The 25,960-nt window shown below is 39.8% G+C and overlaps 1 protein-coding gene across 7 annotated transcripts in view; it reads right to left on the bottom strand.

Annotated features, from left to right (window-relative positions):
- Positions 1–21,226: 21,226 nt before the first annotated feature.
- Positions 21,227–25,960, bottom strand: part of fbxo16 (F-box protein 16) — a 164,146-nt gene continuing 159,412 nt past the window's right edge. For all 7 annotated transcript variants that reach the window (XM_069885916.1, XM_069885920.1, XM_069885915.1 and 4 more), the window contains 2 exons: positions 25,413–25,759; positions 21,227–21,254 (listed from right to left, as the gene is read on the bottom strand). In XM_069885916.1, the coding sequence (XP_069742017.1) occupies positions 21,242–21,254; positions 25,413–25,759 (360 nt within the window). In that variant the 3' untranslated portion in view covers positions 21,227–21,241. The remainder of the gene's footprint in view (positions 21,255–25,412; positions 25,760–25,960) is intronic.

Raw genomic sequence — 25,960 nt, 5'->3', positions numbered from 1 at the left:
AATCCAAAGGCAATGGAATAACCTTCACCAATTTGTTCAGAATACCTGTAACATTTCGAAAACAACCAACATCATACAGAATAAAAGATATTTTGTATCAAATACAATCAAACCTTTCCAACTGCATGTGAGGAAAAATAAAATCCCACAATAACTACTTTTCCTCAGGAACATACCTGACCGGCTGCATTACAGTCTGGTATGGGGACACCAACACCCCCAAGCAAAAAGCCCTACAAAAGGTAGTGGACACAGCCCAGGTCATCACAGGCAAAACCCTCCCCACCATCGAGAACATCTACAGGCAACACTTGCGTTGGAGAGCAGCAGAAATCATCAAGGATCCACACCACCCAGCACACATTCTGTTCTCACTGCTACCATCAGGAAAGTTGTACAGTTGCCACAAGACTCTCACCACCAGGTTCAGGAACAGCTGCTACCCCTCCACCACCAGACTCCTCAACAACAAACTCAATCAGGGACCCATTTAAGGACTCGTACTTGAGCACTTTATTGATTTTTTAAAAATTATTTGTATTGCACAATCAGTTTGTTTACATTTGTTATCTGTTTACATGTATATGTTGTGAAGTTTTTTTTTTGCACTGCCAATTAATGGTAATTCTACCTCGCCCTCAGGAGAAAGAATCTCAGGGTTAAATGTGATGTCATGTATGCACCCTGATGATACATCTAAAATCTGAAACTGATCCAGCTACACACCAAAGCTCTTCACAATTTTAGGAATAAAATATATATCCATGCATATTCACATAAACAATTTGTTGACTTGACCAAATTTTAATTAACCAGGTGGGCTTCCCACTATTGTTCTACTTGAACAAGCACCCCACCCCACCCCCCTCTACCACCACCAAAATGTCAACCAGTTCTTTATTCTCCTTGCTAGTCTTTCTTTGCTCCCTGTCACATCATATCCCAACTTTGACCTGTCCAACATGCTTCTGTCACCTGTCCACCATTGTCAGGCCTGGTCTTTGCACATCACCACCAGCTCAGGCTTTGGTTCTTCTTCATCTTTCCAAATACCTTGATGGCCAGGCGGGTTTCATCGAACTGAGCTACCTGCAAAATGCCAGAAATTTGGATAAAGGCTTTGACTCCTGAGGGACAATGGGAACAGTTGTAAAAAAGACAAGCATATAGGGAGGGAAGAGGGAGATGTGACCAAATGGGGGGCATTGGGAGAGAGTGAGAGAGCGGCCACAGAGAGGTAGAGAGGTCTGTGACGGAAGAACAATAAGAGAAGGAAGGATTATGGTGAAAGAGTATGGGGTGAGTGTGACGGCAGAAGAGCTGAAGGGAATTGATGTTTGAGAATACACAAGCAAGTATCAGCACCTCTCTCTTTCTCTCCCTCCCTCCCTGAGAATTGCTGAAAACACTTGAACAGCTAATGGTATATTTGGACAGACCAAGTAGATGTGGACACTCTTGAAAACACAAGAAGGTACTCAGTACATTAGAGAATACTCAAACACTCCAAGTACCTTCAGACAGTTGAGAAAACATGACAACTATAAGAACTCGTAAAGCCTTTGACTGCACTGGGACTCTTGAGTAAAGTTGGACACTCTGAATTTGTTTTTTTAAGGAAGGGGAAAGGGGCGCAGGATTAAATCTTCAAAAGTTAGCTCAAAAACATGATGCCAGCCTGCTAATCTCTGACATGCCAAGGACCGATTGCCCAGATGAAAATTAGTTTGGGAACTTTGATTGGTCAGTTTTGTGACTGAACCTGGAGCAGGTGAGCTCTCTGAAAGCAGGCAGTGAAACCCAGCTGAGATAAAGCTACAAGGGTGGCACGGTTAGCATTGCAGTTAGCGCAATGCGCAATGCTGTTATGGCGCCAGTGGCCAAAGTTAGAAACCGGCACTGTCTGTAAGGAGTTTGTATATTCTCCCCATGTCAGCATTGGTTCCTCTGGGTGCTTCCGTTTCCTCCCACCCTTCAAAATGTACATGGGCTGTAGGTCAAATGGATATAATCAGGGGCCAAGGGGCTTGTGGGCCGGAAGAGCCTGCTACCATGTTGCATGTCTAAATTTAGATTTAAAATAGTGCAGGAGCTGTGAGCTGACAATGGAACCTCATTGTATATGCTGCATCTTCACAGTCACACCTTGGAGTGACTCAGCACAAGGTTTTATTCTTTCTGTTGGAAAGAAAATCTTTGAGAGCAGAAATGATAACGTGATCAACTTTACAGATTCCATACTTTGGATATGCACACTTGCTTATTGCAAGTGTCCACAAATATTTCCTCAAGGATGCTGCTTGTGAACATGAGAACCTAAGAAACAGGAGCAGGAGTAGATCATCTCCTCCAAAGAGCCTGTTCCACTATTCAGTAAAATTATGGCTTAACTGGCCATGAACACAACTCCTCTTACCTGCCTGATCTTAATTCCTCCATTCAAAAATCTATTTATCTGAGCCTTAAATACATTTAATGAGATAGCCCCTACTGTTTCATTGGGCAGAGAATTCTACAGATCACTACTCGCTGGGACAATATCTGGTCTCCGAAATGAACCAACACAGTGGATCCTATAGAAATAGTGGAGTTGTCAAGAATAGGTGCCTTGGATATATCAATAAGCTGCCCTAATCCACCAGCTTCTCAAGGGTTTGGTTAGCAGGAGGCCATAGTCTAGATACATGGCTGGTGATCAACCCCCTCAACATCAGATTTCTGGGGTTTCAGGCCACCAGGCCAGATAGTCATAGAACTTTAAAGGCTTTTAGAATAAGCCGTTGGACTACACGCTGCCAACAGTTGTGAAAATGAACATACCCCTACATGCATATGTTTTCTCACTGTATATAGTTACAGTATCTAGAGTGTAATGACTGTCCTTACAGTGATTGGCTGAGAGCTTAGCCATGCCTACTGTCTGGGCCTTAAAGGGTTGTGTCCCTAGCCAGGTCGGATCATTCCGGACTGGTCGGCCACCTGTGAAGAGCTCCTGTCTTTTGCTAATAAAAGCCTTGGTTTGGATCAACAAGTCTTTGGTTCTTTCGACGAGCTCTACACTCAGACTCAGTCAGAATCACATCTAGGATTTCTCAGTTGCTGAGATTTTGGCATACACATTCATGTTGCTCACTATGTGATCAATCTAAATGAGCAAACAGCTGGTTTTGCAGTCATTGGCCAGCCTGGAATATTTACTCATTGTGAAGGGTTAAATATCCAATGCTATATTTGTAACTGTAGGAATTCTTCTGAAATGTGAAGGAGACTTTGGAAATTTCCATTATTCCTGCATTCTGCAGTTTATTGATCCCCAACCTGGCTGCTGGGGTTTAAAGAGGCCCACTGAAGACATGACTGACAGAAGCTCAGAAGTGTTCCAGCCAAATCCACCTTCCAGCAGAAATGTTACTGAGTAAGTTATTGGAATACTGTGTTAAAATGCCATTTCAGATCAGATTCAGAGTATTGTCAGAGTACATACGTGACATCACATTCAACCCTGAGAATTTCCTGTGGGCACAGCAGAATTACCACTAATTGGTCGTGCAAAAATAAACCATACACAGTGTAAACATGTAAACAAACTGTGCAATACAGAGAAAACAAAAAGAAAATCAATAGAATGCACAAGTAAGAGTCCTTAAATGAGTCTCTGATTGAGTTTGTCGTTGAGGAGTCTAATGGTGCAGGGGTAGCAACTGTTCCTGAACCTGGTGGTGCGAGTCTGTGACAGCAGTGAGAACAGAGCAGATTCTGGGTGGTGAGGGTCTTTGGAGAACTTCAATTTACACCAGGTGGGGTGCTAAGATCAGTGGTGGTCTATTGACTTTTGCTTTAGTCTGCCGCAGCAAGGGTTGGATACACATTACAAATATCCCAGGGCTCTGTGGAGGATGAGGAAGGAGATGTAGCAGTACAGGAAAAGCAGTGCAGCATCCTCAGAACCCATCCATCCCTGCAAAGCTGTGAGATTCAGTTTGCCTCCAAGAGTGACTTCAAGACACCACATTGCCTCATCCTCTTCTTCCAATACATACTAGTCCAGCAATGCTTATCGTCAGTGAGTGGTCTCTCCATTCCACACAATTGAAATGCACAACTCCTTCATCAATTTTTACACCTACGGACTGATAATCTCAAAGAAATTCAAACAAATGATAGACATGTTGTATTCTGGCATGGTATAAAGCACACATGTGCATAGCCTTCTGCCACCATCAATATAAGGCTGTTTTCTTGAATATGCCATTGATCTAACTTGTCTGATTTCAGTAATCCTTTCTCTGGTCCTCTCAGGAGCCTTTAAGAGCCCCTGCAAGGACTGAATTACTTGCATGACAGGCTAAAGTGCTGGAATGCTGATCACGGCCCCAGAATTTTCAGTTTTTTGTTTCTAAATTACTCATGATTTCACCACCACTTCCCTTCCAGAATGGCTTGAAGAACCTCTACCCCTTTTTCCCTCAAGATTGCTTCTTTTACTGTCTTACCTTCAACGGCTTTGGAGTCCCTCCACCCTTGTTTCAGATAAAGTTTCATCCAACCTCTTTCTTTCTCTCTCCTTTTCTTTTCATTTTCTCTGTCTTTCCTTTTTGTTTTGAGGGGGGTGGAAATGGGAGGGGTAGAAACACCACATGTTTGTAGATTGCTGGGAGATATTGATATATTCTGTAACAGTCAGTAATGTTATCTCCTTGTTTATTGATGGAAAATGAAAAATAAAATATTCAAATAAAAGAATATAACTATCACGCCTTTAAATATATTCAAAGATTGCACTCCTACTGACTTTTGAGAAAGGTACTTTCAAAGACTAATAACCTTCTGAAAAAAATTCAACTCAGCTCTATCTTAAATGGTGATCTCTTATTTCTATGTTTCCCAACAGGAGGAAACATTATATGCATTCTATCAAGAACTGCCTCTCTATTTCAATCAAAAACCCTCATTCTTAAGACTAGAGAATATGACATCCTATTTAAAAGGTAGGATTCAAAGATTGGAAGTCCTGGTTGAAGATCTGCATTATTACAATGCCACTCATTCCATGGACAAGGAGCTCATAGCATCATACTCAGGACCAATTTCTCTGCAAGCACGCATCGTATATCTGGGTAAATATTCTTTGTTGCTACTTAATACATATTATGATATTCAATAACCATTCAATAGCCACACAATGATCTCCACCTGTACCCAACTGAACAGAACTTGGACAACCCTAATACGTCCGACAAGTTATTTCCATCTTTGTCCTCATCTCCACCATCTGTTCTTAGTCGCTTATAAAGTGCAGGTCATCTTGTACAAACCTAGTTATCTTTCTTATGCATTGCAGTGAAGCCGTGCAGGTGCTACCTGAGTGTGACCAGTCCCTCTCTGATTCATGGCTTGCAAGGCAAGAGGTGATCCGGTCAGAGATTAATCATATAATTTGAAATTGTCGGGATAAGAAGTTTTCATTATGCACATGATTTTTTTTTACTCACTATTGACATGCAATTTGGACAGTGGAACTGAATGTGATAGAACTCTTAATCATCAGATAACTATGACTTCCTGTCTCCCTTAGGGACTCATGTAGAGCTTTAACATACTTTTAAGTACCCAGACTGAAATTGAGAGAAGTATTGGATATTCTGAGTATGCTATTTTTTTCATTATTGATAGATTTAAATCAGAGGTGAAGGTAAACCAGCCTGGACTAGTATTGGTAATAGGAAGACTTCAAAACAGCACTGTGGATGTTTCTTCACTAGAAGGGCTATACAGCGTCAACAAGGAGGCTTCTCACCATTTTCATAGAGCAATTCAGGATGACCAAGTGATAGGGAATTGCAAGAGCTGCACACACTCTGAAACACTAATTGTATCTAAGTATATGAAGATCCACTTTGTTTTCTTGGATATGCTTCAGAGCTAGGGATTGGGCTACCTACATTAAAAGTTGTATGCAGGTCACATGTACAAGTGTTTTTTTTAGTGTAAAGAAGATCCTGGTCTTTTGAAGGATGACATGTAAGTGTATCATAACTGTTATCTTTTACCAGCATGAGCCACAGTTGAAAACAATGTGTGAGTTCCAAATGTTGGATCATTATTTGGCAGATAAATTTACATGGTCTTTTGATCTTGAACAACATTCATCATTTATTGTCCACATTAACGATAAATCACAGAGTATTCTGCCAATTTTACTGATGCTTTGAAGAGACAAATGATAATTTACAGAAACTTCAGTTCTCTTAGCCTTTTCATAAATTAGTTTATCAAAATGGTTAATCGAAACAGTCAAATCTAATGATGGTACTACTACAAAAGATGTCATTTATGCCAGCAGACAAATCTTAAGAATTCAGTGATTTAAAAAAAAATTATTTACAACAAGTTAGAAGCCAATTCTGGCCATTGAAATCCATGCCACCCAGTTACATCCAATTAACCTATAACCCCATACAAGCACCTGGGGAAAACCCACACAGGCTACGAGGAAAACATATAAACTCCTTACAGACAGTACCAGATCCATACCCAGGTTGATGGCGCTGTAATATCATCATGTTAACCACAACACTAACTGTGCTGCCGTGCTGTGCTGTGAAAAATTATCACAGCACGCAATTTCTACTCCAGTTCAATAATCTATTCTGGTTTAAAAGCATTTAACAAAAAGAGATGATTAATTTCCAACTAAACAACAGAAACTTACACTATGATATTTGTTTTGGCATAGGGAAACATTCCAAGTTGCTTCAGAAAAGACAGCCCATCAAGAAATATTATGCAGTGACTGAAAATGTATTCACATGTCAAATCTTAATGTCACAGAGTCATTCAGAATAAAATAAAAGGGCTCTTTGGCTGTGCTGTGGTCCAGTGCTCCTTTCCCCTGCTCCTCCCCCCACCATTTTGTTCGGGCACCTGCCTGCTTTTGCCTCATACCTTGATGAAGGGCTCAAGCCCAAAACTCTGGTTATGTATCTTTATCTTTGCTACATAAAGGACGCCGCATGGCTTGCTGAGTTTCTCCAGCATTATTGTATAAACAATTAATACTAATCCTGCACTCGTCCCCTTTTAATTGTTCCCAAATTTCCCTCAATGCCCAGGCCCCACCTCCCTAGATTCTACCATCACCAACACACAAGGGCAATTTATAGCGGCCCACAGTCCTGCATGTCGCCTGTATGTGATAATAAACCAGAGCACCCAAAGGAAACCCACACGGTCATGGGAAAGATGTGCAGCACCCAAGATCGGGATTAAACCTGCATCATTGGACCTGCGAGGCAGCAGCTCTACCAGCTGCACTGCACCGCTGTGGTATGATTTCAACGGAAGTATTTAAGGAGAAAAGGTGACTGAAAGGAAATTCAATGTGTGATGGTTAGGCATCTGAGGGCACAGCTGCTGATTCTAAAGTGATGAAGGGTAAAATGTGCCAGTAGTACTTATATTGACAATGATGAAGCGTTTTGAAAGGGTGATGATAAAGTATATCAGCTCCTGTCTGAGCTGTGACATGGATACATTCCAGTTCGCCTACTGTAGGAACAGGTCTATGGCGGATACTCTCACTGGCTCTACACAAAGCCCTGGACAGCAAAGATGCATACGTCAGGATGCTCTTTATTGACTACAGATTGGCATTTAACACCATCATCCACTCAAAACTGATCAGCAAACTCCAAGACCAGGGAGTTAACACCCCATTGTGTAAATGAATCATGGATTTCCTCACCTCCAGACCACAATCAGTGAAGATTGGTAAGAACTTCTCTTCCACAATCTCCATCAGTTCCGGAGCAACACAGAGCTGTGTTTTTAGCCCTCTGCTCCACTCACTTTACACCTGTGACTGTGAGATATGACAATAACACCATCTACAAATTTGCCGACAATACCACGGTAGTGGATTGTATAAAGGAAGGGGATGAGTCATCATACAGGATGGAGATTGAAAACTTGGTTGAATGGTGCCAAAACAACTACCTTGCACTCAATGTCACCAAAACTAAGGAATTGATTGTTGACTTCAGGAAGGGAAAGCTGGAAGTATACAATCCAGTGATCATTGGGGGATCAGAGGTGGAGAGGGTGAGCAAATTTAAATTCCTGGAAATCATTATCTCAGAAGATCTTTCCTGGACCCGTACACTAATGGTATTGTGAAGAAAGCACGTCAGGAGTTTGCAGAGTTTGGTATGACATCAGAAACACTGGAAAAATTTCCTCAGATGTGTGGTGGAAAGTGTGCTGACTGGCTGCATTACTCTCCAAAACTCTCCAAAAGGTAGTGGACACAGCACAGGACATCACAGGCAAAACCTTTACCACTATTGAGTACATCTACAGGGAGCACTGATGTCGGAGAGCAGCAGCCATCATCAAAGACTCTCACCACCCAGCACACACTCTGTTCTCACTGTTGACATCATGAAGAGGTATAGGTGCCACAAGACTCAGATGACCAGATTCAGGAACAGCTACTACCCCTCCACCATCAGACTCCTCAATGACAAACTCAATCAGAGACTTATTTAAGGACTCTTTCTTGTGTACTTTATTGATTTTCTTTTTGATCTCTCTGTATTGCACAGCTTGTTTGTTTACAGTTATTTGTTTACATGTTTTACACTATGTACAGTATTTTTTTTGCACTACCAATTAGTGGTAATTCTGCCACGCCTGCAGGAAAAAGGTATCTCAGAGTTGTATGTGATGTCATGTATGTACTCTTGACAATATATCTGAAATCTGAACCAATAAGCTGAAGAGACAGAGTCACTTGCAGACATTGATGAGGCCACTATTAAATTTAATGTTGCCATGCTGAGAACCAATATATGTTTGAGAGATTAAGAGTTAAGGTACAAGACGAGGAATTTTAAATGAGCCCCAAGTTAAGGGAGAATGTGAAAATGTAGTCAGGAAAGCATTTGACAGTTCAGGGATGGTATTGAAGATATGGCTGAAGATTATAGCGAAGATCAGCAAAGACAAGGATGGTGGCTTTGCGTGCATCTATGTTGTCTAGCTCAGATCAGTTTTGATTCATTCCAAGACTGAGGCCTGGAAATGGAATCAGTGCAATGACTCTGACCCATCTTCTAACTCCCTCTCTTTTTCTAGTCTCTTTAACCTTGAGATGGTCCAAAATGCTATTGTTTACAACAAGTTTAAAATTCTAACTATTGTTTTCAAATCCTTTCATGCTTTTATGTACCTTTATCTCTAATCCTTTTTGGGCCTAAAGCCCTCTAAGATCATGTACTTGATCACTCCAAATATAATTGTTCAACGTTAGTTCACTATAAAGTCCCCAAGCTCTGGTTTTCCCTCTAAAGTTCTCCATCACTCTAAAGCTATCCAACCTCTGTATTACTTCCTCCTTTAAGTCTATATCTGAAGAAGCATTTAACACTTTATGTGAACTTAGTGACAAATATTGCTTGATAACACTCCAAGGAGCATTTGGAATGTGTCACCACAGTGCAGGTGCTATATACTGTATATTTTGGTGTATAAGTTGAATCTTGAGACCCTCAAAAATCTCTCAAAAATGGGGGTCGACATACACCAGATATACTTTTGAGCCCTTAAATTCAGCTCAAAAAACCAAATGGACGCTGATTTGGTACATAAGTTGACCTTTGAAAAACTACAACAAATTTTCATTGAAAATTTATTGAACTAATTTTTTATTGAAAACAACAACACATTTAAAACCCTTCAAAATCACTCTCACTATCATCATCTGAGGCATCGATTGCGGCAAGCACATCCATACTCTCACTGTTTAAACAGTCATCATATGGGTCCCAGTCTGTATCTGATGAAGCGGCTTCAGCTTCGCTGTCAGTGTCTCATAATAAATATCTTCCGTGCCATCAATTGCACAAGAGATACCGCACTTTTGAAATTATTTTATTACAGTCTCTACTTCCATTTTGTCCCATGCTTTGAGCACAAAGTCACACAGCATTTCAAGCAATGCAGCACGCATTGCCCTGCCTTTTCTGCACTCATCAGCCATGTATTCTGTTCCTCACGCTCAAGGTCTTTGAATGGCTTGTTCAAGCAGACATCGAGAGGTTGAAAATAGAGATGTCAAACCACCTGGCATAACTGCCATGTAAATATTAGGTCATGCTAATCTACTTTTAGTCTTAGTTAAGTGGCTATGAAACATATCCCAGACCAGCAAACGCCGTTCTTTGCATAAACTGCCCGGCTGCCTGTTCCACACATTGTCTATCCATAGTTTTACACCATTTTCATCCATCCATCCTTTCTCATGAAAATTTACAAAAATACCTGCTGGAAATTTTATTTTGTGTTTGAAGATTACCATGGGTCTTAACTTTGTCCTGTTGGCCATGCACAGTTACACCATGGTAAACCTGGTCCTTTCATGGCCTGTACTTCTGGTTTGCACAGTTTTAACACCTTTCCATTCCACTGTTCTATTGGCTATCATGTCAAAATTCATGTGGGTTTAGTCCATGTTTCCAATATTTACCAATGCAAACTGGTGTTCCTGCCAGTCATGCATAATAAACTGGTGAAAATTTACAACTTTATGATCAAGATCTTTTGGTAGTTTCTGAGCAATATTTGGTTTTTGTGATAATACCAGATTTTTCCTGTTCATTAAACGGTTTCACCAGCTGACTGTAGCCTCAAAACCATCACTGAAATCTGGGTGTGACTTTGCCCACTGCAGTGCAAATGTTCTCATTTTGTTTTGGGTGACTATGTAGCAATCTTGTCTCTGTTTATATACCCATTCTGCAAGGTGATTTTCAAACTCTGGGCAACAAGTAATTCCTCTTCTCATCGAACATAACCTTTTTCGTATTTTTCTTAAAATCTCTTCCTCCAATCTCTTACCAACTTCTCAAATATATCAAATTTTCTTGCAGCAGCACCGTTGTTTGTTTTCTTGGCCATTTCTATCACTTTTATTTTAAAACTCACTTCATACTTTTGTCATTTTGATGCAGCCTCCATGATAACAATCACCTCCAGCCATGCCCAACAGATCAATCATTTTAATTTTTGGGGATCGACTTATACACTGACAAATGACCAACAAATTGGGCATTGCAATTTTGGGGAATAGATTTATATGCCTGATAATATGATAAAACCCTTAAAATGAGGCTGCAAGGAGGGGGGTCGACTTATCTGCCAGTCAACGTATACATCAAAATATATGGTAAATTTTAAAAATATATTGTTACTGGATGTCCCATGAGAACAAACATTCATTTGGTTGACTTAATCTGTCACAATTTTAAATCAAGGTTTTGTTTCTTTTAGTTGCCTCTTCTGTTACATTCAGACAGAAATAAGATTGGTCACAATACAAGCTGTCTGGCAAGAGTAAAGAAACCTTTACTTCAACCTGTTTCCATCTCCCAACTGCTAGACATTAATCAATACTCAAATAATTTGATTAACTCGTTCATACACCTATTCTCACTTTCACTGAAAGTTTATATATTGGCTAAGGCCAATTTTCTATTGGTTTTCTTGCCGACATGCAGTCTGGAGTGAGATTGGGATTTGATCACTGATTGATCAGCTGCATCAGGCATTGGCCCATGATCCTTGAATTAGCTTGCAAACTAAATTCAGTAATTGGGATCTACTCCCCGAGCTATTCTGTTGATTGAGTCAAGGCATTGGTGCCTGATCTTTGAATTATGTTAGAGCTGATACAAACTCCCTTTCAGGGTATTGAGATCTGATCCCTGAGTGATCTCATTGCATTGTCTATAACCCATAAAAGATACAGGAACCTAATTCTTGCATTCTACTGTATCTGCTGCAAACTAACTGTAATTATTGGGGACTGAGTTACTCACATACATTGGAGTTTGATCCTGGACTAACATGACATAAACACTAATTTAGGCAAGACATGGGGTGGCACGGTTGGCGTTTACAGTACCATCAATCGGGACAGGGGTTCAAATCTTGCGCTGTCTGTAAAGAGTTTGTAGGTTTTCCCCATGTCTGTGTAGGTTTTCCCTGGAGGCTCTGGTTTCCTCCTACCATTCAAATCGTATCAGGGGTGTAGGTTAATTGGGTGTAAATTGGGCAGCACAGACTTGTGGGCTGAAATGGTCCATTACCGTGCTGCATGCCTAAATTTAAAAGTAAAAATTTTAAATAAATGTGGCTGAGATAAAAGCTTACCACCATAATCACAAGTGACCTGCCTCAATGATTATCAGCCAGTGGCATTTACATGTTGAAGTGCTTTGAGAAGTTGATTATGGAGCAGATCAATTCTTGTTTCAGGAAAGCTTGGATCACTTCAATTTATCTATTGTCACACTGGTCAATGGCAGATGTCATTTAGCTGGCCCTCCACTCTGTTAGATCATCTGGACCACAAGAACATCTTCACCAGGCTATTGTTAATTGTCTGCAGCTTGTCATTCAACACCATCATACCAGCCAAACCTATGGTCGAACTAAGGGATCTGAGGCTGTATGTGGCCCCTGCAAATGGATCCTTGAATTTTTCATCAGCAAACCCAAATCAGCGTGGATCAGCAAAATCACCTCCTCCTCATTAATCATTAACACAGGGACAACCTAGAGTTGCAGGCTTCATTTTCTGCTCTATTCCCTGTACACTCAAGCCAAGTTTGGCTTCAAATCAATCTATAAATTTGCTGATGACACCACAATTTTTGGCTGAATAACTGGCTATGATCATAGAATGGAAATCAAGAATCTGGTTAGGTGGTGGTCAGAACAACAATCGTGCTCTCAGCCTTACCAAGACCATGTGACTTATTGTTGATTTTAGGACAGGGAGGCTGAGGGAACACACTCCTTTTTGCATTGATGGAACAGAGGTGGAAACAGAGGATTAGCACCATCAACTTCCTGGGACTCTATGCATCAGAAGATTTCTTCTGAAGTCAGTGCATCAAGGCAACCATGAAGAAAGCATGCCAATGTCTCTACTTTCTAGGAAGTTTGAGGAGATTTGGCATGTCATCGAATACTCTATCAAACTTATGTGGAGAGTATGTTTCTGGTTGTATCACAGCTTGGTTTGGTAATTCAAGTGCCCAGGAACACAATAAACTGCAGAAGGTAGGAAAAATAGCTAGGTCCATCACAGGCTCTGACCTTCTATCCACAAAAGATATTTATGTGTGACACTGCCTCAAGAAGGACCTAAATCACCCTGGTGACAACCTCTTCTCGCTTTTACCTATGGGATTAAGCTTGAAGAGTACCACCTCTATGTTAAAGAACAGCTTCTTTCCAATGGAGATCAGACTCCTGAACCTTCCCTTATGACACTAATCATAAAATACTACACCACCATAAAAAGGCCTGTCTGCACTGTTGTAAAACAATTTTTTAATTCACTATTAATTATTAATTAACGCCTCAAACCGTGCATCTTGGCGCCTCACAGTTTGGCGGGCAGCAGCCTCCTTTGAAGAAGACCGCAGAGCCCACCTCACTGACAAAAGGCAAAGGAGGAAAAACCCAACACCCAACCCCAACCAACCAATTTTCCCTTGCAACCGCTGCAATCGTGTCTGCCTGTCCCGCATCGGACTGGTCAGCCACAAACGAGCCTGCAGCTGACGTGGACTTTTTACCCCCTCCATAAATCTTCGTCCGCGAAGCCAAGCCAAAGAAGAAAGAAGAACAAAGAATTCACTATGGTAATTGTGAATATCTATTACTGATCCATCTTTTGTATTTGTTACCTCTTTTTAATTTAATTTAATGTATATTAATGTTTTTCATTTAGTACCTGTTTGGCTGCAGCAAGTAAGAATTTCATTACAATGTAGCAATGCACCAGAATTCTTCCTGTTGCAGCTAAACGGAGACATAAAACACACCCAACTACAGTAAAATAAATGGAATTATTACAAGATGCCAACTCAGAAACATAATATAGGATCAGATATATAAATATTCACAGTTGCAGTTAGTGCAAGAAAGAAGCAATGTTTCACTAATGCAGAGAAAACTTTTGGTGCTTCTGGAGTCAGGTAGTATTGGGAGGTTCAAGAGCCTGTTAACTGTTGGGAAAAAATTCTTGAACCTGGAGGTGCTGGGCTTCAGGCTTCTGTACCTTTTTAATCTTTTCTCGCAACTCCCATCAGGAAAAAGGTCATAATCTTATGACCAGGGTGATGGAATCATTAATGATGTTGACTGGCTTTTGGAGGCGGTGACTCACCTGTCCTCAATGGTTGGACTTGGCCAGGTTTCCCACTCTCTGTAGCCTTCTGTATTCCTGGATACTTGAGTTTCTAAAACAGGCTATATTGAAACTAGTCAGTGTATTTGCAAACCTATAAAAGTTCGATAAGAGTATTTGACAACTCACCAAATCTCCTCAAACTTAGAAAGTAGAGACATCCAGTATGCTTTCTTCATGGTTGCCTTAATCTCCTGACACCAGGTCCACTAATATGAGTGTGGACTTCCAGGAACTTGGAGATATTAATTCTCTCCACTGCCATCCCATCAATGAAGATAGGAATGTGGTCCCTCAGTCTTTTACTAAGTTCCTTGGTTTTGTTGACTTTGAGAGCAAGATTCTTTTTCTGGGACCACACAACCAGATTCTGTGTTGATGATCAGAAAGGAAGAGGTGATAGTAAAAATGCAATGCTGGAGAAACTCAGTTGTCAAACAGTGTCCTCTGTATAGTAAAGATAAAATACATAACCAATGTTTCAGGCTGGAGCCCTTCATCAAGGTATGGAAAACTGTCAGCAGGCATTTGAACAAAAAGGTTGGGGGGAGGAGCATGGTCACAAAAGCAGGAGGTAATAGGTGGAGAAGGGAGGGAGGACACAGCTGCTAGCAGGGGGAGGAGGGATGGCCAGGTGAATAGAAAGGGAAGGGGTGGAGAGCTGAAGGAAAGAAGACAGGGAGATTGGAAGGGAGAGGGAAAAGGAGAGCAGGCAAGCAGAAACTGGAGAAGTTAATATTAATGCCATCTGGCTGGAGAGTGTCCAGAGGGAAAATCAGGCATTGTTCCTCCAATTTAGCGGGATAGTACATGAGGCTATGGAAAGACATGTGAGTATGGAGTGGGACACAGAACTGAAATGGTTGGCTACTAAGAGGTCCCTGTAACTTTCAAGTGTTTCTTCACTTGAAAGGCCTGCTTGAGGCCCCAGACTGTGGTGAGGGAGGTGTAGGTGTAAGTGTGGCACCTCCTGTGGCCACAGGCGTAGGTGATGGGGATTGGTAGGGAAGGATGAGCGCACGAGGGAGATTCACATTGATTGGGGACTCCCAGTAAGGAAATCGAGGATCCAGTTGCAAAGGGACAAACACTCCCAGATCCCTGAGTTTGATGGTTAGTTTTGCTGGTATAATGGTGTTAAATGCTGAGTTGGTGTCAATGAACAACAGGCTGACGTAAGTGTTCTTGTGTTCCAGGTGATCTAATGCAAAATGGAAGACTTATCCTTGAGACATGTTGGACAGCGTGATGAGTGACTGAATGAATGTTGAGGGCTGGTGACAGACTGACCTGCAAGTGACGGAATGAATGGTGAGGACTAGTGACAGATTGACTAGCCAGTGACTGAGTGAATGTTGAGACCTGGTGACTGGGTGAAGTGAGTGATCCAGGGATCCTCAAGGGTCAGTAACTGAGGGCTTCTGGTGACGTGACTCGGAATGAGTGATCTGCTGCTAACTAAGAAATTCAAGGGCCATAAACTGAGTGACTCTCAGAAGTAGATGACACCGTGAGTCAGGGGCTAGTGACTGAGTGATGTTGTGATTTTGAATGAATGAGAGTGGGAGGAGGGGGGTTCCAGGAAGCTATTAAAATGCGCTGGTCCTGGAAGGTGTGCTTTGTGCCTTCTGACTGATCTCTCGTGCAGTCAGGGAGGGGAGATATCTGGGCAGCGCGAAATCACACAACTTGATTCTGGATTGAGGCGACGGAGCAACTTGCTGAGTGTGTGTGCATAAAGAGAGAGAGAGAGAGAGAGAGGAGCGGACCTCGAACAGGTAAGCGATTTACTCTCAATTCTCCATTTGACACTCACTTTCTCGTTGACCAACACCTGCTTGCTTCATCCCTCTCTCCAAGCTGGCTCTCACTTCTCCCCGCGAATCCTCACCGCCGCTCCCACCTTTTTCCTCCTCCTCTCTCAATGAGCTATTTCTCTTTCTTTCACCGTGCCATTACAGAAACGACCCTTTTCCTGTGAGTATGGACAGAACTGGTTGAGTGAAAAGTGGGAACATTCTCGCTGATCGGTTTCCTCTTTCCCTTCTCCACCAATCTTCTGCTGTCTCCCATCCATTGGTTTCTGCCACTCCCGGCTGCAAGTTCCAAGCTCTTGCTCGGGCTCCACACTTTCAGACCCTCTCACTTCCAGCGTCGTTCCGATTCCCGGGCTGTTTGTGAAATGTGCAATTTTTCGCCGAACGCCACCTCCTTTCAAGTTGATGGATTGGAGCCGAGGACGCGGAGTAAGGCAGGGTGGAGAGGCGGTGAGCTGCCAGGTCAAGGAGTTAGCGAGACATGAGACTCGTCTGCGGTGTCCGGGACACATTGATTCGGGCTTGGGGTGGGCAAGGGGTGAGTGGAACGGTATCAGGCAGCAATGGGGCTGGTGAAGGGGCGGTGTATTCCGGAGTCTCGCGGAGCAGCGGCGTCCAAGATTGTTCACTACTCGGCTGACAGCTGGAGAACACGATAGTATTAGGAGGGTAAAACACAAGTTGCTTCTCATAACCCTGTTCCAGGGCGTGCGAATACGTGTGCACCAAGATTTACGTCTAAAACTTACAACACACACACACAACACTCACAAAACACACGAGTCCACACATCCAATATGTGTGTGTCTTGTGAGTTGTATGTGTGTGTACACCTCTGGGTGGACTTATGGTCGAGTTCCGTCCAGTTTCTCGGCATCAGCAACACCGGATTTCATTGAGTAGGGGGGGGGGGGGGGGGGTGAGCGCTGATAACCAGTGAGCCAAAAGGAGCGAGCGAGAGAGAGATGATAAACCTCTGGTATGGGAAACAGAAAGCACACCGGAGATTAAATCATCCAAACTGGGTAAAGAGAGTTTTAAAAATTTAAAGGGCAGAAACTGGTAGAAGACTGCTTTGGTGAATTGTAGTCACTCTTAGCTCAATTACATTTCACCTATAGGTTGACGTTTTTCACACAAAACATTGGTCAGCACTATGTGTTATTCACAAATAAAGGAATACCTTCATGGTAGGTGTAGATACAGTTAAAGGAGGGTGGGGTGGGTAGAAGAGAGAGAGATTCAGATGTAGTATCAGGAACCAAAACAAAGATTAGGAACCATTGTATTTCTTTTGTGACCCTCACTCACACAATTAATATTTCAGCTAATTGCATAGATTTGATTTGTTCTGAAGTTTTTGAACCACATATTGCTAGATATATTGATAAAAATCAGTGTTAGGATTGCACATGATAATGGACATAAACAGTGGGAGTTTCTTTACAGCTTGGACAAATTGAATATACCCTGTTTAGTTAAATTATGAAAAGATTCACTTGGATTGATTCAGACACAATTTCCTCTGGTAAGGCAATTCAAACAAGTTACATAACCTTAAAATTGGAAGCAGGTTATTCAGGAGTGGATGAGGGTGCACTTAGAGGATTTTTTAAAAATCTTGTTGAACACCATTGGTCAACCATTTTTCAAAGCGTTTTGGAATTGTGAAATGTCCATTCCCAAAAGGGTGTTGGTATTGAGAGCCATTGGTACTTGGTAGGCTCAAGTGAACAGATCGTCTTTCAGTAAGGGTAAGGTAAAGATGAAGCAAAGGCAGAGAGCTGGAGTTAAATAAGAAAGATGAATTTATGTTTCGATAATTGTTTTCACCACCTCTGGAAGCTTCAAGTTCCATTACAGCCAGTGCAGTAAATGTGTGCATCACTTGGAACTTGGAACCAATTTGCACATCTAAAGAATGATTAGAAAAATGGCAAGATGATACTTTTTTAGTGATAGTGGCTGAGTGTAAATATCAACTGTGATATCTGGGATAATTTACCTGCACATCTTCAAAATAATGGTGAAGAATGTTTTGATATCGACCTGACAGAGTGAATAGAGTTCGGGTTCAATGTCTCAGCCCAAAGCCAGCACTACAATACTCCTGCAGTATTGCATTGGAGCATACATGTTTGTGCACAAGGCATTGGTGTAACACTTAAGGCCAGAATTCAGACTCAGAGGGATTGCACTATCAAATGAGCCTTAGCGGATAACACAGATCTAGCAGGGGTTGAATAATCTCCCATTGATTCAATGTCTCTTTTTCTTGATAGGAACTGATCAGTGAGCAAGGGCCCAACATAGAATAGATTTTCACAAATAACTATAGTGCCACATGCAAACAGATGGCATACTGTTCATGGAGAATGGTTTTATGGATAAAATTATTAATATTACATCATAACCATTCATTTGTCGACTAGTAACAATTAAAACATTACGGACTGCTGAAAATGGTTTCCTGCTCTGTTGATTTGGATTTCTGCCAACAGTATTATTGGAAATGTCCTTCAGGACTGGAAACCTTTCTGTTTTATGCAAAGGTTGTAACTGTTACATTTATCAGTAATGTTAGGCAGACACTTTCACAGCTTTAACCTTACATTAAAGGAAACACTGAGAACATGTCTGTCTTTTCCTTGTGATATTTGGAACAAACATTACCTTTAACATGACATGAAATGTACAACAATTCACAGAAGTATAAACAGCAAAAGGCAACGATGGAAAAATGTGTTTAGATGAGTTGAAGGTTACTAAGGGTGCAAACATCCCCAGACACCATGGACAGAGCTCCAGAAAAGAAACAGTATGGAACAGGGCTCAAACCTCAGACTTATTTTCTTTTAGTTGCAGAACAACATCTGTTGAATGATATCATTTCTTTTTACTTCTCATTTTTCCAAAAGCCAATGAGGCATAGTAAATATCAATGGTGAGAGTCATCAAGCCGATTTAAGTACCATCTAAATATCTCTTAAACGTATTGATTGTATCTGATTCCATTATCTCTTTAGGAGTGAGTTCCAGATATCAACCAGCCTCTCTATAAAGAAAAATCCCTTCAAATCCCATTTAAAACTCCTTCTTCTCACTCCAGTCTCGTTTTTAAAAAATCTACCCAACCAATGCCTTTAATAATTTTATATACCTCTATGAAAAACGGCGCTGGTGACCCGCGGTGACTTTCTGCGGGCTACAGAATCCCTGTTAAATACTCCCTCCACCTTTCTCTCCCAAGGAAACAAATGTCCAGCCTATCCAATCTCAAACTAGTCCTCCAATACAGGCAACATCCCAGTGAACCACATTCTTCCTATTGTGTGGAGGCTAAAACTGCATACAACAAGTATTATCTAACCGGTGTTTTGTAAAGTTGCTACATAACAGCTAGATGTGAATGAACCTTTGGGAATAATGAAAGAATAGATGGAGTTCTGTCTTATGCAGTGACCAATATTTTTCTTTCTCAACTCAAAAACAGATAATCAGATTCAATGTGTTGTTATGTAATAAAACAGAAATGTAATACACAAAATTGCCTTTCATCCGCCATGAAGAGTCACCATTAGCATTGTTTTAATGCCCCTTCCAATTAGAGAAAGTAAGCAAAAGACAGTCCTCTCAGAGTCACTGAACGTCCATGGATTCACCCCCAGCGCTCCCGCAACCTCTGCAGCTGTACAAGATTTCATTTCAGTCCAAGCCATTCGCAACTCAAACTCATACCCAAACCTCCAACATGATGAGGAAGCCTTCAGTGCCCTGGGCCCTTCGGGAGCCCTTCTTGCCCTCAGCACCCTCTTGAATCCTGGATCCAATACGTGGTTTGATCATTATTTTATTTCTGTTGTGCCCCAATCAGCTGCTGCACTTCCCCATAATTCTAATAATAACAGCAAAAATATTGTAATATTGACTGCTATTCAAGAATTTTTTCTTTGACTATAAAATAAATGGGAGTTAGAGCTGCCTTGAAAAACTCTACTATTACAAAGTCAGTTACACCTCTAGCAAAAGTAATACTTTCAGGGTATTGTAAATTCAATAGTAAATACAAATTTTCATTAATGCAATTGATTTGCTGTAAAACACCAGTGATTATGGAAAATGACCAGCAATGGTGCCAGCTATTCCACATTAAATCATGTATGTACTGCAGCCTGAAAAAGCTCTCACATTCATTGTGCAGTGACAGAGAACAGAAATAGGTTCATCATTATTACAACTTCAAAATCCAGGCCAGTGTTTCATTTCTTCAGCTTGAATGCTCACACTTCTTTTCATTTATAGTCTATTCTCATTTTAGAAAACAATATATATTCCTTATATCAGTGTTTCAGATCAGTGCTTTATTCTTTGTTCCTTATCTGGATATTATATTTCTCCTAAATTTGTCAACCTTGACTTAGAAGCACTGTAATTACTGAATCAGAAAATGTGCTTAAGTTCCACTCTTGAAATTTGACCATATAAACCTGACACTCTAGCTCTGTATTGAGAGGGCCCTTCACTGAGCAAGGTGCCAGCTTTTAAACATGATTTTAAACTGAAACATTGTCTGCTCTCTCAGGTGCTGTTAAATATCTCATGATACGATTTCCAAAAACTGCAGGAGATTTGTAATATTTATCCCATTATCGATCTAATCATTATTGTTGTGCTTTTTGTGTATTAATCACATGCCTTGTATAACAATGGTATTTAATTGGTATTAAGCACATTGAGATATCCAAAAGCAGGGGTGGCTAATCTTTTAAGTTTTAATTTAGATACACAGCACTGTAACAGCCCATGAGTCCATGCTGCCCAATTAACCTATACCCCCGGTATGTACTCATGGGCCAAAATTAAATTTGTCTAAATTAAAAATGAAAAGGTTGGCCACCCCTATGATCTAAAGTCATGAAAATCTGTTTCACTTTCCTTTTGAGTAAATCATGAATGTCTCCAGTCACTGTCATTGATTGGTCAATTTTCAATAAATAAAAAAAAGACATTTCTCCAGCAATTTGTTTTTACTTCCCTTTCTATTACTTGTCACTTCACAAAGCTTGTTTTATTATTTGTGTCATACCTTCCGTAAGTCATGGAAAGATGGCAGTTTTCTTGAACCTGCATTGATATTTCAGCTTTGGAAACCTCAGGCAGATCTTCAGTTTACATATCTGTGTCAAATATAGGAAGGCAGATTTTATTCATTGAATATCTTTGTTTAAATAGCATCATGGTCATACTTACTCTATTTCCAGTCTTTTGACTTCATCATGCACATTTAAAGAAGGAATATTATTCCATTATTTTTATGTGCATGCTTCTTTCTAAATGTTATCAAAGGCACTGAGTTTTATTCAAGACTTCAGATACTGAAACAATGAACAAACAATGGAGCAATTCAGCAGGTCAGACAGCATCCACGGGCAGTCAATGTTTTGGGTTTTGTTTGCTCTGAGTTTTATTCCAACATGCTTCACTTTCACTTGAAGGAATCCTGGCACTTGAATTGTTTTGTACTGTTCAGTTGCAGCCAGCTTATTTTTGTTCTATAACTTCCACATACAAAGTTCACAACATTATTTGTTTAATTCATATATGCATTATAAATAGCCTTTCTGTTTATTTGTAAACCAAATTTTAAAAACTGATCTTTTATTTCAAATTTCAGTGTTTTATTTGTTCAACTACCTGTTTCCAAAATGGAAATCTGATTTTCACTTAATTAACTATTAGTGTTTGTTAAAAAAAGAATAAATAAAGAACTGCTATTTTTTCTATTTCAGTCTCAGTTGTAAACTTCTGTGTTTTGTTTGCCGTGCAAATGAAATTGATTTTTCTCTACCCAGAAAAAAGATTGAGCTTGATTAGACAAAGTAGTTGTTTATTATTCCATATCCAATTTAGTTCCAGAAAATAAAAAAAGACTTGTTTGTTCTAAATCAATTTCATTTATAGAAAGATTGATTTGCTTTTAACTGTGTGTTGCAGAATCATGTTATTATTCATTAGGTTAAAATTATATATATTTCTTAGAAATGACTATCTGGGTGGACAGGGAAAGACAATTATACACACACAGAAACAATTTTGAGAGAAAAATTGTCTGCTAATTCATTGTTCAGTTGAAACTGTACAAACAACCATAAAAGTCAGAAGTGATTCTCCATTGAAATTAAAGACAATAGTATTTGCTGAGAGAAGCATCTGTTCAAAGAAGCAGGCTTTTGTTTCAATGACCTGTGTAGACAGAACATAGACATCTGCCATGACTTATACTTTTGAAGTGGTATGGAGAAAATGAAACTTTACACAGAAGCCAACAGTGATGTCATATCATTTGATTACGATGGCAGGAAATCACCTTTAATATTGCACCAGTTTCATCTGAAGTCAGAAATGCAGTAGCCTTCAGTGAGAGAGATGCTATTGTGTTGTGTTCTCAATGTCATGAGAGGTACATAGAATCAGTGGTTTCAAAAGAAAGAGCTACTTTGCTGCCTCTTTGTCAAAAGAAGACAATTCTATCATATTGTGACAGAATATGTTTTTGGGAGATAAATTGGGACAGGGTTTGGTAGTGTAGGTCACATACAAATACTTTAAAATAGATCTTATTTAAAATACTGCTCATGCTAGACAAATCAGCCCCACAGCATTTGCAAGAGCTTTGGAGAGTGTCCAAGAGACTTCACTAATGGATTGTTGTTGACAAAAAGGCAACAGATGAAAGAGCTTATCGGAGTGACATATTGCCTGGAAGGGAACTTGCTATTCTAAGAGGGTCATGTGGTTTTGCAAGTAGAGAGAGTCAAACAGGCTTTTTCTCTGAGAGAGAGAGAGAGAGAGAGACACACACATACAGAGATCACTTCTACAGTGTTACAGTCAGCAACAGCAGCTGGGACTGGAACAGGACAAGCTGGCAAGCTTGTGGAAAGCCCCATTTGGAAGATGGGTTGTGAGTTCATAGTTCAGCTTGATCAAAGCCCTTGTGGTTCATGCAAGAGGAGAGGAATGGCTGTCTAATGTTTCAATAAGAGAATTAATGTTAATGTTGAAATAAGAGAAACAATAAGGAACTCTGTGGTGACTTGAAGAACCCTGAGGGGACAAGTTTCTTTGGCAAGACACTGAAGTGGCTGGGTGTCCAGCATATAACAAATCTCTCTCTGAAAACTGACAAGAGCCTTCCTGAGTGGTAACCATTTACCTTTCAAGCACCAAAGCCTGGAAAACTATACAAATGTTAAATTCTGTGCACAGTGTAAGAATTGCCTGCAACCAGTGAACTTGGAGGAATGAGCAGTGAGATTGGACTGTGAATCAAAGAACTTTTCTGAAGTTACACACATATTACATACATATGTGCTTAGAATTAGAAGGGGGTTAAGTTAGGTTAGTTAAGTCAATAGTGATAAGTTAAAGTGTGATTCTGTTTTCATGTTTAAAGATAGTTAAAAGCAACTTTTGTTTAAGTAACCATTTGTCTTGGTGAATATCTATTGCTGCTGGGTTTTGGGGTCCTCTGGGCTCATAACAGTATCCATTTTAAAATGGTCACTTCATGTAACCCTTGCCTGGTTTGTGAACTCATCGAGTAAAATAAATTCCAAAACTTCCATGCAAGAGGGGGAAATTGTGAAAAACTCATTAGTATGAAGAAATATTTCTCTAAGAGCAAATCTACAAGAATTCATGAGTTTGAGAACTTTTGAACAGCAGTTCAGAAACTCTGAGTTTTAACACAAAAGATTTCTAAGACTGAACTTTAAAATCATCTCTTCAGAATTCTGCCTGAACTGTAATGGTTTGGGATTTCCCATACACATACACACAGATATACCTTTGTGCTAAGTAGAGTTAAGTTTAGAGTTAAGAAAGAGTTTATATTATATATAGTTATTAATAAAAATTATTGTTTTGAAGATACCATTGTCTTGGTGAATTTCTATTGCTACTGGTCTATGTCATAACACTGTACTTCAGTTCAAAATAAGTCAATGGTTTATTTATTTAAAAACTGTATTTCAATTACAGGATGCTTGGTGCTTATATATTTGATCTCTGAGAATCAGCTAAAGAAATGTACTTTGATTTACTCTATATATGCTTTTCACTTGTAGAAAGCAGAATCGTTTATTTGTTCATTTGCTCCTTCACCCATCAAACACTCATTTATCATATATCTGTAACTTTGATTTGGAAGTACTATGTTTTATTCATTATATGTGCTTCAGCTCAAAAAAAAAATCAGTATTTTATTTGTTCTGCACTTGTTGGTTTCAGAAAACTCTATATTTTGTTTAGTTTGTATTTCTTAGATCCTTTCTTTTTACTTATGTGTGTACATGCATGTACATTTTTTTCTCTCTGTATTGCAGTTTGCTACATTTCTTTATTTGGTTACATGTGTAGATTCAATACAGTTTTTCTTTTGCACTGACTGCCAATAAGTGGTAATTCTGTCTGGCCCATCGGAAAAAGAATCTCAGAGCTGTGCATGATGTCATGTATGTGACAATAAATCTGAAATCTGCTTCAGTTATAGAATGAGTTGTTTTAGTTGCATATCTTTGTATGAATTCTCATATATTTATATCCATGTGTCAGTGAACTGGAGCTCAGTGGCTTATCTGTGTTTATACTATAGGAATTAGTATATGACTGAAATGTATTTTAGCTATAGAAAGCAGGACATTTAATTTGCTCTTCTTTTAGATATCAATTAGTGTTTCAGTTGTTTCAAATTTGTGTTTCACTTTTATAAAGCTTGGTAATTTTTTATTATTTTGTATATCATAGAAAGATGGAAGAGTTGTGTGTTCATGTCTGCCAGAAACACATATAGTTGTTTACTATTTGGTGTACTTCCATGCTTCAGTTTTAGAAAGCTCAATATTGTATCCAGTCTTCCATATCTGAAGTTCAGTGCCAGAGAGAATGTGGTATATTTCAATGTTAAAATACAGCACAAGCTTGAACTCTAAAAATAATTTAAAAAATACTGGAAATATTCAACAGATCAAATTGCACCTGAGGAGAGAATATTATATAAATCAACCTGAAATACCAATGTGACCTGACCTGCTGATTTTTTTCCAGCCTTTTCTGGTTTTTTTTTAGGCACAATTGATCAATTTCAGTTATAGAAAACCTTACTTTTTATTAATTGTTTTGTTTGGACATGAAAAGCTTTGCATTTAATTCAACAACTACAACAAACTGTTTTAATTTAGCACTTTTAACATTGCAAAATATGCCTCCATAGGAGTTTTGTCAAGCATGGTTTGACACTAAGCCATAAAGAGGTACCTTACCAAAGACCTTACCTAAAAGTTTGGCTTGAAAGTGCTAATGATGACCTCGCTGATGATAGAGACCCCAGGAGAAGGCAGAAGGTGGACATGTGTTGAGCTGAAGCACCTGCACCCATCAGTTCCATGGTGATGTTCTTCTTGGTCAGCACATCTCTAAATTCTGCTCTGCACATTGAAGCAGAGGCTAGAGACAAGCTGGAGGTCTGATGCCAGTGCTTCCAACCAGCTGCTCCAGTGCTCGATTTGGTGGTTAAATACAAAGGTATTGAGCTGAACGGCCAGATGGACATCACAAACAGCTCCACTTTACACCTGGGCTTGCTGGCACTGGAAAGGTGACCTTGAGTGTGGTGATTGACCTTAATTAGAAAGGCATGTAAGTGGTTTATTTATTTTCTTTCCTTTTTTCACTTTTTAAATTGATAGCTGGTCATGTAAGTAAATTAATAACTTTTAAATGTTTCATTATAATTATTTACATTTACTTGAACTGATTTTGAAAGTTTATCATGCACATTTAAAAGTAGTTCAAAGGCCTTTGACAGAGGTATCAATGTAGA

This window comes from Narcine bancroftii, chromosome 6 (assembly GCF_036971445.1).
Source record: "Narcine bancroftii isolate sNarBan1 chromosome 6, sNarBan1.hap1, whole genome shotgun sequence".
In the NCBI taxonomy this organism is placed as follows: Eukaryota; Metazoa; Chordata; class Chondrichthyes; order Torpediniformes; family Narcinidae; genus Narcine; species Narcine bancroftii.
This window is presented reverse-complemented; position numbering and strand designations above follow the sequence as displayed.